General features: G+C 44.5%; 1 protein-coding gene and 1 long non-coding RNA gene across 4 annotated transcripts; both read right to left on the bottom strand.

The window, feature by feature from the left end:
- Positions 1–1,521: 1,521 nt before the first annotated feature.
- On the bottom strand, positions 1,522–10,255 carry CBX1 (chromobox 1). Of its 2 annotated transcripts, none has more exons than XM_061574899.1 (6): positions 10,119–10,255; positions 9,775–9,898; positions 7,238–7,403; positions 5,490–5,676; positions 4,321–4,418; positions 1,522–2,719 (listed from the first exon to the last, which is right to left on the bottom strand). In XM_061574899.1, the coding sequence occupies exons 2-6, from the start codon at positions 9,788–9,790 to the stop codon at positions 2,578–2,580; spliced, it is 609 nt and encodes a 202-aa protein (XP_061430883.1). In that variant the 5' UTR covers positions 9,791–9,898; positions 10,119–10,255; the 3' UTR covers positions 1,522–2,577. The 2 variants fall into 2 exon arrangements, with proteins under 2 accessions (XP_061430883.1, XP_061430892.1); XM_061574908.1 differs by having other exon boundaries at positions 9,775–9,895; positions 10,119–10,232.
- Positions 10,256–12,764: 2,509 nt separating this feature from the next.
- Positions 12,765–19,893, bottom strand: LOC133357176 (uncharacterized). 2 transcript variants are annotated; one of them, XR_009756935.1, is made up of 8 exons: positions 19,763–19,893; positions 16,535–16,681; positions 16,223–16,366; positions 15,808–15,915; positions 15,204–15,406; positions 14,857–15,016; positions 14,416–14,522; positions 12,765–13,034 (listed from the first exon to the last, which is right to left on the bottom strand). It is a non-coding gene; the product is annotated as an uncharacterized LOC133357176 (long non-coding RNA). The 2 variants fall into 2 exon arrangements; XR_009756936.1 differs by having other exon boundaries at positions 15,817–15,915.
- Between the last annotated feature and the right edge of the window lie 785 nt (positions 19,894–20,678).

Genomic DNA, 20,678 nt, shown 5'->3' with positions numbered 1-20,678 from the left:
TAAATAACTCTCCTGCGTGACGTCACGTAAATAACTCTCCTGCGTGACGTCACGTAAATAACACGCCTGCGTGACGTCACGTAAACACGCCGCGCAGGACGTCACGGCGCGCACATGCGGTGGTGACGACACGATGACAATGGTGGGGGGGGCGGGGGCGTCGCCGACATGACGTCACATGGAATGTTCAACGTGATTACGCAGACGTGACGTCAACACGCAACTAACGTGTTCGTCGACGACGACATGCGGCCTAAACGTGGAACATCGGAGGGGGGAAAAAATGTGTCGAAAAATTCAAGAGCAGCATGTTTTAATTTATAATTAGACACGAGAGAGGAACGCTTGGATTAAATAACGTGCAGTTTAGAGTGGTCGCGTTGACACGTGGGCTCGGGCAGGACGTGTCATGGCTGGAAGGCATGAGGAGTGTTGACGAGTTTAATGGTCAGCCACGGGAGAGAACGTGCACTCGAACACGCCCAACACGGAGACTAAATAAACTCATGTCCCAGTACTCGATGGAGGACCATGAAATGTGGCTTGGTGGTGTGGCCTTCATCCGTGTAGAGTATGTGGAACTTCTTTTGCACCGTGCGTAGCCAACCGCGCTAATCGGAGGTGCGGGGGGGGGGACGTGAATTTAACTCTTGGCCGATCTTGAGACGAGATGTGAACGTGCAGATGCCAGGTGGATTTGCGAAGGATGGAAACAACTTAGGGAGGGGCCTGCATCAGCAACGGATGGATGGATCAAGTACGATAGCAGTCGTAGTTATTGCACTTTAATGATCACGTGGTTTAATTTAAATACAACATTTTTTGAACGTGTCCGAGCCAGATGGGCATCTCCAATCGTCTTCTTCGGCGTCGCAGCATTTCTGACCCAAATCCATTATGGGCTCCGAGACCCATCTCACACACGTGTTTTCACACTGCACATTTTAACGGAGCCGCGGCGATAGTGTAGTGGGATTAGGCACCCTGCATTCGAACATATCGACTGGATGGGGCGATTGATATCTGAACGTCACCAAACCACTTTGACTCGTGGGAACTGTGGATAAACAACTCCCCATACGGGACACTTCACGGGGGGGAGAGACCATTTAGAGGATTGATAAAGGGCTGTTAAAAGTAAAGTTTCCACAGGACCATGAAAAAATTAACCCGTAAAAACAAAGTTTTTCACTATAAATCCTTTATATGCGTGGCGGCTAGAGTCCTCTCGTCCTCTGGCTTGAGATGGCTGCCACCTATGGGTCAGATGATTGCCTGCCACCATTAAGCAATTTGGTAATTAAATATAAAAAAAAAAATCCTAAAAAGTGTAAAGTTATGGAATTTTTTTTCACGAAAATAAATTGTCACGCACAACGAGTCTGTGCGCAAAATGTCAGCTCGATTGGATCACGGGAAGTGGGTTAAAAAACGACCGAAAGATTTGCACGGTCGTAAGCGCGCGAGCAAGCAGCAAGCAAACTTAATATAAAGGATTTAAAAATGGACACTGAAGCAGAGTTTTGCAAAGAAATCTTTATTTTTTTGTCTGGTATGAAAGAGTTACCTTGGTGTAATTTAAAACAACTGGAAAACATGTTCACAACTGTAAAACATCTGCACTAGGAGGGTTCAAGGTAACCACAGTTGTTTTTTTCCCTAACAGCTACCAAAACAATGGTACAAGTTGATGATAAATTTCTTTAAAAAACCACTAACATACAAAGATTTAAAATGTCAAAACTAGGGAAGCAACTCTTTACTAACACCACGACAAGGGGTTTATACAGCCAGTAACCGCCACAAGCAACGTGTACTGAAATCAATCTGAAAAGAAAAATAACCCTCAAAGTTTGTGGAAATGTACACAGCACAGTCTACATAATTAACTGAAAGCATGACTACTATATGTGAATGCATTCGGTACAACGTAATAAAAATACCCCTGTGATGGGACAGTGTACCTGGCATCAACGTGGGGCGCTAACTACGTGCTAACCTCACCTCCCTCTCAGTCTTTTCAAGGCCACAACACACTGGGGCTATTACCAAAAGCCGTAACTTGGAACGTCAATTTGCAATAAGTTGCCTTGCCAATGAAAACGGGAGATTTGCTGAAAAACGTGTTTGATGAGCAGGGACTGTCTACAGAATGCACAAGCTTGAGCAATCATGTGACCTCCACCTGCCATTTTATTGGAAGTTTCCTTTCTGATGTCCTGCTATGGAGAGAAGCAATGAGGCGATTCCAGAGTTGGGATATGGAATTATTTACAATAGTTGGCGTGGCAGCTGCTTGCCCTACAATTGCCCCAGTGTGTCTTGACCTGAATACAACCAGGGCAGCAGAAACCCAGTCACCTCCATGCAACTAAATTTGAAACATCCTATATCATCATTACCATCATTACTAAAGATTAAATCACAACTTTAATGTTGTATATACGAAACAACTCAGGGCAAATTCATTTCACTCAGAAATCGTGAAATGTTGGGTTAGTGCTCCGCTGATTCTACATCCTCTTCCTCTTACCGCTCCCCCCTCCGTCTCGTCCTCGTCGCTGCCCCATGCTGCCCTCAGTTATCGTCCTTTTTTTCATCTTCTTCAGCGGGGTAGGCATGCCAGGTTAACCGCTCCTCGTAGAAAGAGATCACAATCTGTGGGCACTTGACATTGGCCTCTTTGGCCGGGACGAGGTCGGCCTCGTCAGACCCTTTCCTGGACAGGGAATGGCAAATCAGCACTCAAAACAATATGACACATGTATATAGTGTATGCACATTTATACATGTATTCTATTACCTACAACCAAATAATAAAGATCTCATAAGCTAAGGATGCTTGAGCCTAAAGAGTGCTTGAATGGGTGACCAGCATGTTGCTGCAGGGCTCCTTGCATTATAAAATGGCATGGCAAAAGGCAGGGCCAGCAAAATCCATACCTGTACTGTACATCTAAACTCTCACATCTGTGCTAACCACACCTTCAATAGCCAGCGTGGTAAAGCAATGTCAAATGACCCATGTGGTGGGGAAGACCCTCATCTAGTAGTGGATTGACAAAAGAGTTTGTCCACGTTTTTCCAACACACCCATCAAATATGTTTTATAGACTACCCCATTCTTCCAAAGCGTTGCACTCCAGGCTAGCGCCACCACACAAACACACAAAGCATGTCCTGCCATGTTATAGGCACTGCCATATTCAAGGACACGTTTTTATCTGAAAGCAACCAGGGGCTGGAAGGAAAGAACTGAGGCAGGATGGCCTTCTGACTAAAGAGATGTAAACATTTTTATCCATTCTTAATATTTTCCAAACAATTCTAAATTAAGCCTATGCTTATAACTAGGAAAATCCAAAATCCGATTTATTTTGTGGGATTAAAAAAAAAGTGTTGAGGTCAATTAGTTGTAATTAATGTTACTCATCGGGGCATGGTCAGCCTAAAGTACGACATTGCTTTACGTCTCAAACTCTCAAATATATATAACCTACATCATCAAACAAAGTACTGCACCTCCTGCGGAACGTGACACTAAAACCCATAGAAAAGTGGGCAAGGCCCATAACCGGTTACTTGTAATATGTGGTCACATGACAAAACAGCAACATTATTTTCCTTTGCTGCATCCAATGTCTGGGACTGCCTTGCCCATGCAGGCCGTGCTATCGATATCTTCCTTGTTCAAGTCCAGGCTTAAGAGCTTTCACTTTGTCTTTGTTTCCCTTCTATTAGTGTTTAGTGTTTATACAATTTCCATAAACATACTACGTAAATTATACTGGACTGTAGATGCTATCTTTCAGTCCCAATGCCGATTCAGTTCGCAGGGATCTTAAAAACAGGAACCACAATATATAAGCCAAACCACGTCTTCCTGTAGCATACACACATTTGGCCGAGCAAGGGCACAGCATCATGATCCAATGTTCCGTGGCCTCAGTCCTGCATAGTGTGGGTGAGGGCAATTCTCCACAAAATGAAGTGATGGATTTACAGTATAAGAGAACCCTCCTCCCCTATGTGGTATTTCAAGTCCAACACTCTGTAAATGATGAGAAATCTTATCACAAAAGGAAAACATCTGCAGGCTGGAAACAAGTAAATTGGTTTTAAAAAATAATAATACGGCGACACTCAGTTCTGTTGAGCTGGTGCCTTAGACTAGGATGAAAGCATTGGATATGCAAAGTGGTTGTCACATCAAATGCACACAAGGCATGATGGGGGCCATGCCTTCATGAGCAGACCTTTATGTTTTTAAATCTACATGTGATGTTTCCCCACGCCTCACTGTGCAACTCGCATACGTACCATTTCATGAGGAACATGAGCTCTCCACTTGAATCTGTCGCACCAATGATTCGCTCTGGATCCAAGCCCCTGGCGAAGCCCCGAAGCTGCTCTGCTTGCTGTACACATAGGAGCGTGTACTATGTTAGCACACAGAGCTACACCGCGGAATAACTGTCTACGCACTTTAGCACTGCCACACGATTACACTTAGCACCACCACCACACTTCGCTGCCACTACACAAATTCAATCACTATCACACTATCCCGATACCATCACACTCACTTTCACTGCAAAGACAAAGATCCCCAATTAAGCTTTTAACATGTGTTGAGGCAAGGCCGGCATGACACACGTGGAGGTGGGTTTCCAGCATCATGCCTGGCCAGTGGATACAGTCGCCCATGTATACTGTTATACACACTGCTCCAGGTACTCAGACAAAGCTAAGTTCATCTTGCAGAGGTCAAAGACCAGATAAGATATTCGTCTTAACACCACTACACAAAAGCCACCACACTACCACGACACTAAATCACACCAAGACACAGAAATCCACAGCACTCACCAGATATTTTCCACACACCCTGCTCACACTTAAAAGTTACCAGTTCCATTAAATAAATTTCGGCAGAGAAGAAGCATCTGACCAAAACAACAATTAGTTTGCAGAATGGGCAGAGCGCTATCTGGCTTAATCTTGACCTGGGAAAGTACTTTCGCAACCAGCTGTCGAGCTCCTCTTCACCTTCTCATGTATGCATTGTTAAAAGCAAAGCCAGAAGTAACTTTTTGGTGCATGTTATTTAACCATAGAACCCCCCCCCCAGACGTGATGTAATTTAATATTATTGAGAAAATTCTGATAATTTCCATTACAGTGCACAGAGGTTTCACCAGCAGCCATCAGCTCGAATGCCAAGCCGAATATTTCTGCCACAGTAGTCATAAAATAATGTGAGTTTTTTTTTTTTTTACACCAGACACCCTTGCCAAACGAGATGGTCCTTCTCAAGGGTTTATTCTCGGTAAAATGTAAATTAGAAAGTTGCATATTTCCCACTAATGTTGCCACACTGGGTTACACCGCTATGGTGAGGACCACATGCACCAAAAGTTGAGGTATCGGTTACTGTGGCTGATATTGCCAACAAATCACAACCGTCCTCAACGATAGCTCTGTCCTACCTTGGTCTCCTCCTTTTTCTTCTTGGTTCTCGCTGCCTCCTCGGTACCATTCAGCGACGAGCCCTTGCGTTTCCCGCTTTCAGATTTCTCCTCGGCAAGTCGTCCTTTGTTTTTGTAGTTCTCCAGGAACTCGGATATCAGATCGGGACAGTCCAGGTTCTCGTCGGGTTCCCATGTGTTGTCCTCGCTGGAACACACGGTATATGTATTGCACTTCACTCCCAACTCTTTTTGTACAGAAACGTGCATGCAGCCATCATCATCAGTCATGATCAGTATGAAGGCTCCCAAACTGCCACCATCTCTCACGGTGCGGGGATGCAATTATCCACCTTCATACCGGTCAACCCATAAGGTTTACCTATATTCTTGTACAAGGAAATTGTGTTCAGGTCCATACGGCGTACAGCCGTTTCAATACGAGCAACATATTTTTTTGTGTTTATGTTTCTCCCTTGTGATGTGACTTTGTAGGATGAACGTAGAAATTTATAAGGGCACGGGGTGACCAATAAGGTCTGATTTGGTCTGTAATAAGGTAGGCACTCATAAGGGGTTGACAGGTATGCATCTTGCACGTGCCACACAAGGTGATATAGAATGTTTTATTTATACATCATATTGGGTCTTTCGGTAAAGCCACGTAGATTGAAAAAATAACAAAAATTTAAATCACGACGTTTCGATCTCAACACAAGCAATCGTCTTCAGGTGTTTTCCATTTATCCAGGAATGCCCCAATTAATTTAAGGCTTTTTTTGGGACAGGTTGTATTGGGTTGTTTGATCATATGCATGATGATGATGGGAAGACAGGAAGGACCGGTTCAGAGTGCACTCACCACTGAAAGAAACTAGCTTTGGCTGAGAATAACCCAATTTCTCTTTAAGGCGTGTTAATAAAAATCCATACACAAGAGGGGAAAATACTCAAAGATCCACACAAATGGGTTCTGAATACAATTTGCTCAAGATATCCTCTGGTCACCTTTCAGCACGTTTTGGTGTTTGACCAATCTCTGTGAGCCACCAACTCTTGCCACCAAAGTTATGGATCTGTATGGATGTATCAACTGCAACTAGTTAAACACAACTTAAAACCCTTTACAGCAGTGGGATAGACGTTATGGAGGGCAGTGACTTAAAGCATGAGGAACGTTTTTAATGAACCTGGAATCATTCATTATCGCAACAATAGGCAGCATTATAACAGTATAAGATACAACTTTTAACAACTGTAAGCAATTGTAATGTAATTAAAAGACAAAATATAGTATTGGTGCAACAGGCTCTCAACTAGCAATGAAGGCCTTTCATCTCCCCACGTCGCTCAGGTCATGGGGGTTATATGACCATACTTCATGATGGCTAGTTCTGGTTGACTCGTTAAGTATAGTACAGTACAGTTCAATGGATTGTGTTACATGTCCTCTGCTGCCCACATTGTAGCCCCCAGAGCATCCTATGGCACCTCCTTTACGCATGGTCACCCATTAAAGCACTATCCAGGTTTAAAACAGCAGGTTTATTCTGGGCATTTTGGATAAACTAAATAGGTACAATTTATTTTTCTAAACTAAGATATTGCAGGCAAAAGCAGTTTTTCCGTCACTTAACTAAGAATTTGTTTAATTTGCTCAGATGCAGCCCCGACAAACAAAAGTAAATTTCAATAAAAAATGTCAGTGTATAACCACGTGCGTATACGTGTGTGCGTATACGTGTGTGCGCATGCGTGCGAAACCATACTCGCCGAAGCCTTTCCACTTGAGCAGGTACTCCACCTTCCCCTTCACCACTCTTCTGTCTAGAACCTTCTCCACCACGTACTCCTCCTCCACTGGTTCATCCACAGACTCGTCCACAGGGTCTGGATCACCCTTCTTCTTGCTCTTCTGCTTCCCTAACGCGGCCGCTGTGCACACACGTGCGCCACAGACCGTGTGCACAATGAGGTGGGGGTTGTTACGGCCAGAGGAGCCCAGGGCCAATGCCATGATACAAAGATCAGCGCAGAAGGTGCACCGGATAATTATTCAGCGTGTGAAGCTTACACCGAGGTTTTCAACTGTAAATTCGTGAACTTTCGCCACACATTTCTGAAGAAACGGTTTCTCTCCAAGTGTTATTCAAAATTGAGTCCACGAAATCACCCCAATGCGGTTTTTGGTGAAACACTACTCGAGAAGATGTGTCTTTCAACCCCCCCATAGTGCGGGCTTCCGCGATTACTAACCACCAGGCACGTGTAACATCTAGTGACTTCATTAGCATATGCATTCAGATTTGTAGCCATAGAAACCCGCACCGTAGGGGGCAGGCACGGAGTCAAAAGGGCTGGATTCTGATAAACACTACTCCAGAACACAAATTATTTAAATTATATTATTTTAATCTAAATTCACTTCATTATTTTTCTATCTACGCGACTTTACCGAAAGAACCAAAGAATACAAATTAAACAGTGGTCACATGTCCTGTATAACTGTGTCACGTGGTGTCTGGAACTCGGTGACCACGTGATCACAAACACAGGCCACCCCTCCTCCATAGGCCAACACTCACCACCGAGTTCTCAAGTCAATCTCTTGCATTCTCTTCCATTTACTCCAGGCAGCCTTGAATGCACCATTGGATCAGACACAAGATAACCCAAACCACCCACCACGAGTCCACTTCATGGTATTTTACTCAGATCCACTCTTGAGACTCCTGTACAAATTTGGAACCACGCTGTGCGAGCTTGAATTGCTAACGAATGACTGTTAATCCACCCCAGATCACCCTTATCCACCACAGATTGACCCCAAACCACGTTGGATCTATTCTAGACCACTCTTAATGCACCACTGCAGGATCTAGATTCAATCCAGGCCACCCACCCAGTAATAGCCTCAAGACACTCTGGACCAGGCCTAAAATAAATTATAATTGTGCATTGCAAGCACAACATACTTATGATCACAATGCTGTTGTAATTGTAATTTAGCTATAATAAAAAAACAATTACCAGGTCACAAATGATAGCTCAACTAAGTTAACATACATGTGGAAATGTATAGCAGCCAAATACTATGATTATAAATGTGCGTGGAAAAACTGGAAGATCCGGAGAACAATCCACACGACCACGGGAAAAACATACAAATTCCACGACCTTCTGCATACCAGGCGAGGTAGTTAACATGTCACCACCGTGGTGCCCCAATTTAACCTGGTTTGGCCGAGACCAATGCCTGGAAATCGGTAATCTAGCACAGGTCACTGTGAATCTATTCAGCTATTCTTTGTACACCCCTGCTAGCTACCCATGGAACCACCATCTCTAAACAATTTCAATTCACCACCAGATAACCATGGAAACACCACCCCTGACCAATTTAATTCCACAACCTAAGACCAACTATGGAAACACCTAAGGAACTGTAGTCCACCACCACCACGTCTTGGAAATTTCAATTGACCGTGCAACCATTTCACGCTTTATTTTTTAAACAATCAGCCACAGGTCACCACGAAACCAACACGCCTGACCAATTTCAATCCACCTCGAGTCACCATGGAACCACCACGCCTGACCAATTTAATTCCACAACCTAAGACCAACTATGGAACCACGTCTACGGAACTGTAGTCCACCACCACCACGTCTTGGACATTTCAATTGACCGTGCAACCATTCCGCGCCTTATTTTTAAACAATCAGCCACAGGTCACCACGAAACCAACACGCCTGACCAATTTCAATCCACCTCGAGTCACCATGGAACCACCACGCCTGACCAATTTAATTCCACAACCTAAGACCAACTATGGAACCACGTCTACGGAACTGTAGTCCACCACCACCACCACGTCTTGGAAATTTCAATTGACCGTGCAACCATTCCGCGCCTTATTTTTAAACAATCAGCCACAGGTCACCACGAAACCAACACGTCGGAACAATTGCAATCCACCAAGCCTGAGCAATGTCAATTTCGGAACCACCACGTCTCGACGAATTGTAATCCACAATGCAACCACCGCCCACGATTGATGCACAACCTCAGGCCTAGCCACGGTCACCCTGGAAGGACCGTGGCCTCTCTACCACAGAACCAAACGCGGTGCCCCTCGTTACCCAGCGGACGGGCGTCTTCACCAGCGTAGCAAGACCCGTGGGCAACCACGAGCAACGTGGGGATGGGTCTCGGGCTTGATAAGCCACGGGCCTAGCCGCCTCCATATCCCCACAGTTCTCCCGCCTTTCGTCACCCGCCACCGCCGCTACGTCTCTCACTTACCGCCCGTGTCGGACATCGCCTCAGCCTCAACTAGAGCAGCGGGGAAAACAACGCGGGACAAGCTTGTCTTCTCCTCCTCCACCTCGTCGTCTCACCCCTCGTCAACTCCGGTCTTCTAGTCCTGCTGCACACACGAGAGAGAGAGAGGCGCCATGGCGGGCGGCCGCGATAACAACACACGGCGACTCGGGTCACGTCCATGCGCGCGAAGGGGTGGGGGGGAGGAGGAGGTGGAAAGACGACAAAATGTCGACCTCGCGAGACGCCAAAAAACGACGCGACTGCGTGGCGGCAAAAATTAAGCGATTTGTTGTTGTTCTGTCAACACGACCGCGTTCACTGACCGCAGTGAAGCTCGTCCGCGTGAGTGAACGGCTGCCGTAAGATCACAGCCCAGTCGGCCCGGCTCGCCGCGCCGTCTTTGTCCGCCCCGGGGTCTCTTGTAAGCCCCCCCCCCCTCCACCATCGCAAGCCCTCCTCCAAAGCCCCGCCCCTTTTCTCCCAAACCACGCCCATTTTCACTTAAACCCCGCCCATTTTCACTTAAACCCCGCCTCTTTCTCAAAGCCCCGCCCTCTTTTTCTTAAACCCCCGCCCATTTACACACACAACCCTGTAACCCCGCCCCCCCGGCTTTCCTCCCGCCGAGCGCGCGCGCCGAAGCCCGCGTTGCCCCATTGGTCGAGGCGCTGGCACGTGACCGAGGGAGGGCAGCGGAGAGCGCGAGATTAGTTGGCGGGAAAAGACGCGAGCGCGCGACATGTTGTTTGCGGGGCGGGGCGAGGCGAGGCGGGGGGTTGGGGTAGGAGGAAGGGGGATCAGGGGGGCGGGGCTACATACGGGTCTCTCGCGCACCGGAAGCACGCAGCTTAGACCTCGTGCGCCCTGAGACGGACGAGGAAACGCGCTATTTTATATTTTTCGGTAGCGGGTAACGCTGCTCTGGAATTAAGCAAAATGTTCCAATTTTGCTCATAAGAGCACATAGGTGTCACATACCTGCCGACCCACACGGTTTACCTCCGTGCTTATGTGCGGGGAAATTTGAGTTATCGGTTCCATACGGCGTACATTCGTTTCAATACGGGAACGTGTTGTTTGGTCGATGTGTTTCTCCCTTATGATGGGACTTTGTAGGTTAAACGTTGAGATGTATAAGGGCAGGGGATGACCAATAAGGTCCGAGTTGGCCTGTAATAAGGTAGGCACTGATAAGGGGTTGACAGGTATGGTAAGAGCACATAGATGTGCCATCGTGTTTATGCAACCAGTGCCAACCAGCAGTAATGTATCACACAAGTATTTCAATTTAGGTAATTCTATCTCCACATTGGAAATATTTTAGTCCTGTCAGTCTATTGGCGCTCCAGAACAATATTGTCGTGTACTATACAGCAACATTTGTGTTAGCAAGTTAGCTTTAAATTGTTTTTTATCTCATGGGTCTCATCAGCATTCGGAGTTGGTACATGCTATGTGAAACTCACATTCACTGATTAATTACTCGAATTGATTATATTTGGTTAACGGTGTATGCAGGGATCATAGCTAAATATTGATCCAACTATTGACATTGGTGGTGTATTGACGCATTTAACTTTAACTCTCAACAATAACTCGTGATTGTGACAGCCCTAGTGAATTAGAAAAATAGATAAGTAACTTTATTTTTCAGTTTCATTTATTTGGTGGTATAGCCCTGTGAGCCATTCGCTCTTGAATCGGGTGCAACAAACAAAAAACATGAACAAGAAAACATCTTAAAGTGACTATGTGACTAAGTGCAAACAGAAAATCCAAGAAAATCCAGCAAAAATTGCAGAAAAAGCACCGTACAACACCTGTGTGCAAAAAATCCTTACATTTAAAAAAATATTTAATGTCTGCTGTTATATTTTTAAAATGGTACTTTACATTTTCACTAATTGGGAGCTATAATGCTTCATAGTTTCGCTTTGTCTTTGATTCTAATTGTTTATCAATTCCTGTCCCCCTCTCCCTCCAATATATCTCACCCACCCTACATCTCCCCTTCTCTCAGACCTCGTTAACCTTATCCCGCTGCTTGTCACTTTCCCTCCCTGTCTCCCCTTTTGCTCTTTCCTCAACGTTTCATGCCCTTTTCTCTCTCCGTCCCTTGCTGTCTATTCCCTCCGCCTCATCTCCAATCCTCACCTCCCTCCTATTTTATTTGATGATACAGAAACCTGATGAGGGTAACCCACGCTTGCAATCAGCGTGTGAACGAACACCTGCCTCCCATACATGTCAACCAACCACATACACTTTACCCATATTCTTGTGCAGGGAAATTTTAGTTTTCAGGTCCATACGGCGTACACCCGGGCAAAACCCTATATAGCCTGTGTTTCTCCCTTGTGATGGGACTTTGAAGGATGAACTTTGAGATGTATAAGGGCACGGGGTGACCAATAAGGTTTGAATTGGTCTGTCATAAGGTCGGCACTGATAAGGGCTTGACAGGTATGTGCCTCGGTCCCTGTACCAGACCGCCATTCACGTGCTGTCCATCACATGCGATGACATGTGGGTCAAAATGTAAACACGGCAGGAACGATTTCTCCTCTTGGGTTTAAAATTAAATGCCCCTCCCCCCCTGGAACTGTAATCGGACTCTGCCTCCGTCATACCTGTGTTGAAGTCATGCCTGGATTATGTTAAAAGGTTTAGAATGAAAATGGATCTTATTTTTAGTCAATATCAAGATATTGCCACAAAAGCAACCACGATAAGACTTGGTTAAAACCCGAAACAACTTGCTAACCACCCAGCTAACAGTTCTACAATTGAGCAATGTTGCTATAATGTTCCGGTATGGTTACGGTAACGTTAGACTTCAACGTTGCACCAACGTTAAGTTGTACGGTTTGAATTACGTTTCCACAACATTGCAGAATAACAATGCACTGTTGCATTTCTACATTAAAGGGATGAATGAATTGTGTAGAAAATTTCACGAAACATATAAGTGACATTAAACATTTATTTTCACTCTAAAAAGTACAAATTGAGTACAAATAATATACACTTAAACTAATATAGTACAGAAGCTAGAGATAACATTTTGCCATTAATGTCAGCTACTTTAAATTGCTTTTATATATATAGGCCAAGATATGAAACTTTTACAAATGGTATTTGAAGGTTGTATTGATTTAATAATTGCAAAGATCAGTGTCAGAGAAAGACAAGGGAAGGCTGGACTGGTGCTCATTTCTTAAAGTCCTGACTTCAGATTCCTGAAAGGAATACGTTTCAAATTAGCAACAATGTGAATTCAATGCCACCGTTATCACACTTGTAAACACAGACTCCCATGTGGAATATATATTTTGTACAATACCTGCAAATTTCTTAGACCAGTGTGTGCATACAAAGTAAATAAGAGATGTCTTCACCTATTTAATAGGTTTTGGCCTATTTAATATATATTTCTTTAGGACCATAATTTTCCTTCCACACATTTAGTATTCAAGGTAAATATTGCAAATTTTAGTAGTTTCTGCAAGGAGCAAAAATCACATCGTGTTTTTATTTCTACACGGTAATTTTTCAATTTTGGAAAAAAATATTATTTGCAATTCAACATTTCAAACATCTTATTCTATGGTTCTTTCGGTGAAGTCATGTAGATATAAAAAATAATAAAATAATAATAATAATAAAAAAAGTGAATAAAAAAAAATCACGACGTTTTGATCGCAACACAAGTGGTCGTCATCCTGTTCCTGATTACGGCCGCTTGTGTTGCGATCGAAACATCGTAATATTTTTTATTCACTTTATTTTCATTTTTATTATTTTATTGTTATTATTTTTTCTATCTACGTGACTTTACCGAAAGAACCATAGAATATGAATTCCTGCAGTCACAAAAGTTTTAAGTCAAAATTTCAAACATCAGTTGACCCACATACATAAAGCATATGGTTAATACATTTAAGAGGTCAGAATAAACTAAACCACAATTGTGGTTTAGTTTATGAAAGGATGAGAAATATACATTCAATGGACTTCAGTTACACAATGCTACAGCCAAGTGTATTCTATCCTGACAAATATAACATTCTAAATTAAAATGTGTCAGTGGAAGGAATAAAAAGTTAAACTGTAGGAAAATGTTTTAAACCTTTCGGGTCCTGACAAATATATTTACATTTGAATACTGATGTCTGATTGATATGTTATCAGTGAAAACTTGTTTTTGTAATAATTTACAGGACTGAAAGTCAAAAATGATACCAAAGGAGAAAGATTAACCGTACCCAAGCAAAGCAAATTACCAAACAGATTTAACAACCTCGACAAATTTCGATTTAAAGCTTTCGTGACTGCAGGGATTCATCTTCTTGGTTCTTTCGGTAAAGTCAAGTAGAAGGGAAGTAATAAAATAATAAAAATAGAAACATAATAAAATACTTCTCACGACGTTTCGGCCACAACGCAAGCAGCCGTCCTCAGGTGGAGAACAGGTCTGTCGGGGAGACAGCGTTGTGGCCGAAACGTCGTGAGAATTATTTTATGTTTAATTTTTATTATTTTATTACTTCCCTTCTACGTGACTTTACCGAAAGAACCAAGAAGATGAACCTCGACAAAGATGAGCAGCATGGACATCACCTTGTAATTTGCCCCTCCTCGTTTGTTGGGAGCATGCTTCAGGGTTTCTGCAATCTCTCCCTCTATTTCCTTCACCTTTGCTCTTGGGTGGTTCTTTAAGCAAGCTCCTGTATATATTTAAAACAATTTATACATATAGGACTAATTTTTTTTTTATATATGCTCAAAGTACCGATTGATTTTCATTCATAAAAAATGTATCTAGTTTAAGTATACACCGTAAAAAAAATCACATTTTTGGGATATATAAATGCTAAATAAAATCATGAAATATCTGCAGTGATTGCCCATAACATTTGAATTACACCACAAAAGCCACTTTCTCATATGAATGTCAGTTCCACAAGGAAATGTGCTTCACTGAATAAAAATAACATGAAAAACGGACTTGCTTTCTATCAACAAGAAAAAAAAAGCATTATTATAACGCAACATACTTACTCGTCAGCACCATGAAAACTGGAAGATCTATTAGGGACAGCTTCCCTTTCCTCCCTTTGAGGCTGTACTTTGACCACATGGCATTGGTGCCGAGCGTTCTCATCATTCGGTGGACACTGTCCCCAACGTTACATCCACCCAGTGAACTCAGATGGGATATCTGTGAAGATAATTAAGCTATTTTGAGAAGAAAATACTTCTGAACATAACATTGCTTTATTTAATACACCATACACTTTCTTACATTCACTAAAGTACACCTTAAACCGATGGACTTTGTTACTTATAATGTTAAAACAATATTATACAAGCACATATTTCTTTTGCATTTACCAAAAGTAATATACCATTTGCTTTTTGAGTTTGTTGTCTGTGCTAATTCTACAGCAAAGCTCTTCAAGTTCATCAGTCGTGTTGAATGGGTTTGGAAGAACATCCTCTAAGGTCTCATTTACAACCGCTTTGTTTGCAAGTGTTTGCAAAAGGTGCAATTGCTCCGCCTGGTTTTCTATAATGATGTCCAGTTTGAGTAGAACTTTGCTCTTGTAATCTGTAAGTCAGGAATTATATTAATTAGTATTTCTCGTGTTTACAATTTCATTAATATTGAAATCTGCAGTTGTACACAATTTAAAAAAAAATCCTTCCTGGTATTAATTTAAAATAGACATAACTCATTATATATGTTTTTGTGAATGTAACAAGTGATTTAAAAAAATAGAATATAACACAATTGTAAAAGTAACACACTTAAGTTGTGCCTCTGTGGGGTATGAGTGTGTACTTGGTAAATCCGATCTGTAGATACAGTCACAAAATTAGTTTATGAAGCCAACATCTAATTGCATAATTCAGCCAAATTTACAATGGCTTAAATTTTTGAAAATTCTGCTGCAATTCCCAGAGCAGTACCTCAGGTTAATGGCATCACAATACAGGACACATTCTGACCTTTTTCACCTTCTATTGAATAGCTCCCTGGTCGTGAACTTCCTGTTGACGTCTGTCCAAGCGGCGAAGGGGTTCTAATCATGTGAAGTATGTCTTTGGACGTTGAGGCTGTGAATAAAACAAAATTGTCAGGGGAAACAATATCAAGAGAGAAAATATATATATAGTTTCACCATTTGCCAAAACATTGCAATGGCTTGCATATTTGAGGACACTAAAAAAGTCCTCAGGCAATGTTAAGCATGGCTGGAACACTGTTGTTATTCATAACCAATTATGACTAGGCCATTTTGCTTCTTTTTCACTCAGGAGCGAGTGAGCCTGTATTTCAATGCCTTCCATTGAGTGACTGACATATTTACTGCCTCAAAGATTCCTGTATGCTATATTTACACAAGTCTTAAGATGCACATACCACTTGTTTGTGAGCAAAACTCAGACAGAGCTGGGTGAGTGATGAATTCTGGTGGCAATGGCAGGCCCACCATTGAGCAGCACTGAATGGCCTCGACTGACATAACTGCAACTCTCATTTTCTTATTTGGCTTCTCTCCTTCATCTACATCACATGTGGAAATACAGAACATAGCCACTGATAGGGAGGTAAACATGCGCCAAATGCAATATTTAGTTTAATTTTAAAGTAACAATGCTGATGCAGTAATATTCTGACAGCTGGAAAAAAAAGATTAATCACAATCAATATATATCATAATTATATGCTCACCGTCATAATTCTCGCTTCCTGATGAGTTATGGTATTGATGTGGATTATTTGACAGTCTATTTTGTCTCTGTGCATCAATATTCTCCATATTCAATGTCACCTGTGATCTCCCTCCGGACGAGGTGCAGTGCTTTTGTGTAGCTGTCTCTGAAAATGACAAAATGTAAAAATCTAATATCTCTTTTCATTTTCCTGTGAGCTTTCACAGTTCAATATGATGCGCAATTGTTTTCTTTCGGGTTGGATCGTAGGTAATGTGGGTAGAATGTGAATTCGAGCTCTAATGCTCCGCCAACCGCAAAAGCTAAACACATCAATTTGATTGGCACTTGAATACCATCATGAAATTGCAATTGCGGAGTAGTTATATTTCGTTAAATTGCTGAACAATTTTAGTTCAGCAAGCAAAACAAATTGTAACTGCAAACGTGGACACGCAAATGGCATTGTCATAGCACAAAAGATACATTTTGTGTTATGCTAAACCTTTTTTCATAACATGTTATTCGAGCACACGTACATAACATGAATGTATGAGTTCAATTATCGCTCACGGCCAACATCAGTGACAAATATCTGAACCCGGTGCGAAGCCTTCCTAGAGGTCAACTCAGCCTTTGAATGAGTACCCGGTGCATTGTCTAAACGTCATCACCGGGGAGACAAAGGCAGCTGGGCTTGCGTGGTGCTAGCCACCCCACACCCCGGTGATGAGCGGTGGTGGCCTTCATACAAACCTGTCAAACCCCTTATCAGTGCCTACCTTATTACAGACCAATTCAGACCTTATTGGTCACTCTGTGCCCTTATAAATCTCAAAGTTCATCCTAAAAAGTCACAAACGAGACGCATTTTTTTGCCTGTATTGTGGACCTGAAAACGCAATTTCCCTGCACAAGAATACGAGGTGACCGTATGGGTTGACAGGTATTTTCGTTCACTCGCTGATTGCAAGTGTGGGGTACTCTTTATCAGGCTATCGTATCATCAAAACTCTCGCTCATACTACATGAAAATATCGCAGGGAGGTAAATGAGGTCAGGGAGGGAGATAAGAGGAGGGAGGTGAGGGTTGTACAATAATTAGTGGTAACCCGTATGGATTGACAGGTACGTTCATCGCTGCTTGGCAACTCGCGAACAGCACGTGAACCAACAGAAATATTGGGACCTTGCCAGTTATCAAAATTTAAGAATAGGTTTTACCCTTTCTGGCAATAAAACAGCTGTCAAGATGTTAGAACACCAAACAGAAACCTTTTAGCAAGGCACCCCGCCTGAATTAACAACACGTACTTGTGGCTTGAACGTGCAAACAAAAAACACGCTCTGATAAATATAATTATGAAATAGCCTCAATGAAATGGCTCAACGGGGGGGGGGGGGGTGTTGGGGTTGTTGGTGTGCAGGAGCCGGACAGCTCGACACACGCACACGATGCCACGTGACCACGACTGCACACGGCAAGATCATCATGATCCCCGTTGTAAGGGGCCGTCCATAAATTACGTCACGCGATTTTGGACGATTTTTTACCCCCCCCCCCCATCGTCACAAAAAGTCAGACCCCCCCCTCAAATATGACGTCACAAAGCTCTGCCTGCCCCCCCCCAAAAAAAAAACATGATTCAAATCGCTTTCAACTATTGTCATTGTAGTGCGTATTTAATGTGTCGCTGCACTCTGATGTTGTAGGAGAAAACATTTATTAAAAAGTCAATTTAATTAAGTAGAACGTGTTTATATTTATTAAAAGTTGCGCATTTTGATGTGACGTCACATTTCTTACCCCCCCCCCCCGTCACAAATGTCTGACCCCACCCCCCTAGGTGCGTGACGTCATATATGGACGGCCCCTAACCCAAGCATTACTTTTATTTTGTGGGGGGGGGGGGGGCAAGAGATTGTTAGTATCGAGTCGGTTTAACACGTAAGGCTTTCGTGACCAATGTCATCCGAAGTACGGAGGGGGGGGCATCGACCACGTGCGCACAGCCGTCTTTGTCTCCCCCCAAAGTGGCGATGTTTCACTGCGACACCGCAGCGGGGACCCCCCCCCACTCGTCTTGAGGCGGAGGCGACCTGCCGGGTGGAGCGGCTCAGAGATTTCGGTGTCTGTGGCGGCCAGGGGGGGGGGTCTAACTCGGGGGGGGTCGAACCCGGGGGGGGGGGGTCGAACCCGGGGGGGGGGGGGTCGAACCCGGGGGGGGGGGGGTCGAACACGGGGGGGGGGTCGAACCCGGGGGGGGGGTCGAACACGGGGGGGGGTCGAACCCGGGGGGGGGGGTCGAACACGGGTGGGGGGTCGAACCCGGGGGGGGGGTCGAACACGGGGGGGGTCGAACCCGGGGGGGGGTCGAACCCGGGGGGGGGGTCGAACCCGGGGGGGGGGTCGAACCCGGGGGGGGGGTCGAACACGGGGGGGGGGGTCGAACAAAGGGGGGGGGGTCGAACACGGGGGGGGGGGGGGTCGAACACGGGGGGGGGGGGTCGAATAGGGGGGCGGTCGAACCCGGGGGGGGGTCGAACCCGGGGGGGGGGTCGAACACGGGGGGGGGTCGAACACGGGGGGGGGGGTCGAACACGGGGGCGGTCGAACCCGGGGGGGGGTCGAATACGGGGGGGGGTCGAACCCGGGGGGGGGGTCGAACACGGGGGGGGGGGTCGAACCCGGGGGGGGGGTCGAACACGGGGGGGGGGTCGAACACAGGGGGGGGGGGGGTCGAACACGGGGGGGGGGGTTCCACGGGCGGCGCGCGAATCGCAGCGCCACCGCTCCCCCACACAAAAGGCAAAGGGGTAACCCACGAGCTCTCGGGGCAAGTGCGGCGGGCACGAGTGGGGGATGGGTGGGTGTTGTGGTCGACGCTGGTGGTACAGTACGCAGCACTGTACGTAAATTCGCCTCGGGACTTGGCCGTTACTTTTGGCGGGAAATTTAGTTTGTTACAAAAAATCGCTTCAGAGCTTTGATTAAAGTTCGATGCTGTAATACTATCGCGTGTTATGTATATATTTTGATACAGTATTGCGTGTTTTAAAACGTATATAATTAACATGCTTGTGGTTTAGAATGGACATAGGCTGCTATGGATTACTCCGTAATTGTGCTTCATAGGCAAGTTAATACATTTGTATCATAAAAACGTGTTTCGAGATTTATAAAAAAAATATATAAACAACGTTTAAATAAAACTTATAACATTAATAAACAAAAATAAACACTCACTTCGTTACGTACACGTGAGGCGATGCACACACAAGCCGCACTCCCCTCACAAGTATCAAAGTTCCCTTCAACAGCCTCACAGTTTGTAACGGAACGTCGGGACAACGTTGGAGGTTTCTTCAACGATTTAAACCGCAAAGTTCGTCCGACGTTTAAATGTTGACTGCTAAAGGCCGCGGGGTTTGTTAGGTGGTGGTGGATCTGGGCACTTCCACCCACCAAAGTTGCGTGGTCGGTAGCCAAACGTTGCGCCAACGTCGTGTGTGGTCTCAACGTGCACCTAGCCTGGCACAAGTGTTGTTGTTTGTGGCACGTCTAACTTTTCTTGCGCGAGTTACAAACAACGCAGCTCGTTGTGCCCTCAATGTTTGCTGGCAGCAGTGCCGGGCTAAGCTAGTGCGGGGCCTGTAGCATTTGTTATAAAGGGGCCCGAAATAAAAAAAAAACCCATACATATTAAAACACACATTTTTTTACTTGGAAAGTAAAGCAAATGTATTATTTCATTTGCTATACAGCCCAGATAATACGACAAATCGTTAAGCTTAAACACCCAGTCCTTCGTAAAAGTCGAAGGTGGTATAGTACTATAGTAATAGAGCAAGTGCAGAATTACTGAACCGGAATTGATAGCTTGGAAGCATTTAGCGCGGGGCCCTTCAAAGTGCGGGTCCCGTAGCATCTGTAGGTACTACACGTGTAGTAGCTGCTACACGTGTAGTAGCTACTACATGTGTAGGTGCTACACGTGTAGGTGCTACATGTGGTAGCTACTACACGTGTAGGTGCTACACGTGTGGTAGCTGCTACACGTGTAGGTGCTACACGTGTGGTAGCTACTACACGTGTAGGTGCTACACGTGGTAGCTACTACACGTGTAGGTGCTACACGTGTAGGTGCTACACGTGTAGGTGC

Source organism: Lethenteron reissneri, chromosome 7 (assembly GCF_015708825.2).
Source record: "Lethenteron reissneri isolate LAM-NWPU_2019-01 chromosome 7, ASM1570882v1, whole genome shotgun sequence".
Lineage (NCBI taxonomy): Eukaryota > Metazoa > Chordata > Hyperoartia > Petromyzontiformes > Petromyzontidae > Lethenteron > Lethenteron reissneri.
This window is presented reverse-complemented; position numbering and strand designations above follow the sequence as displayed.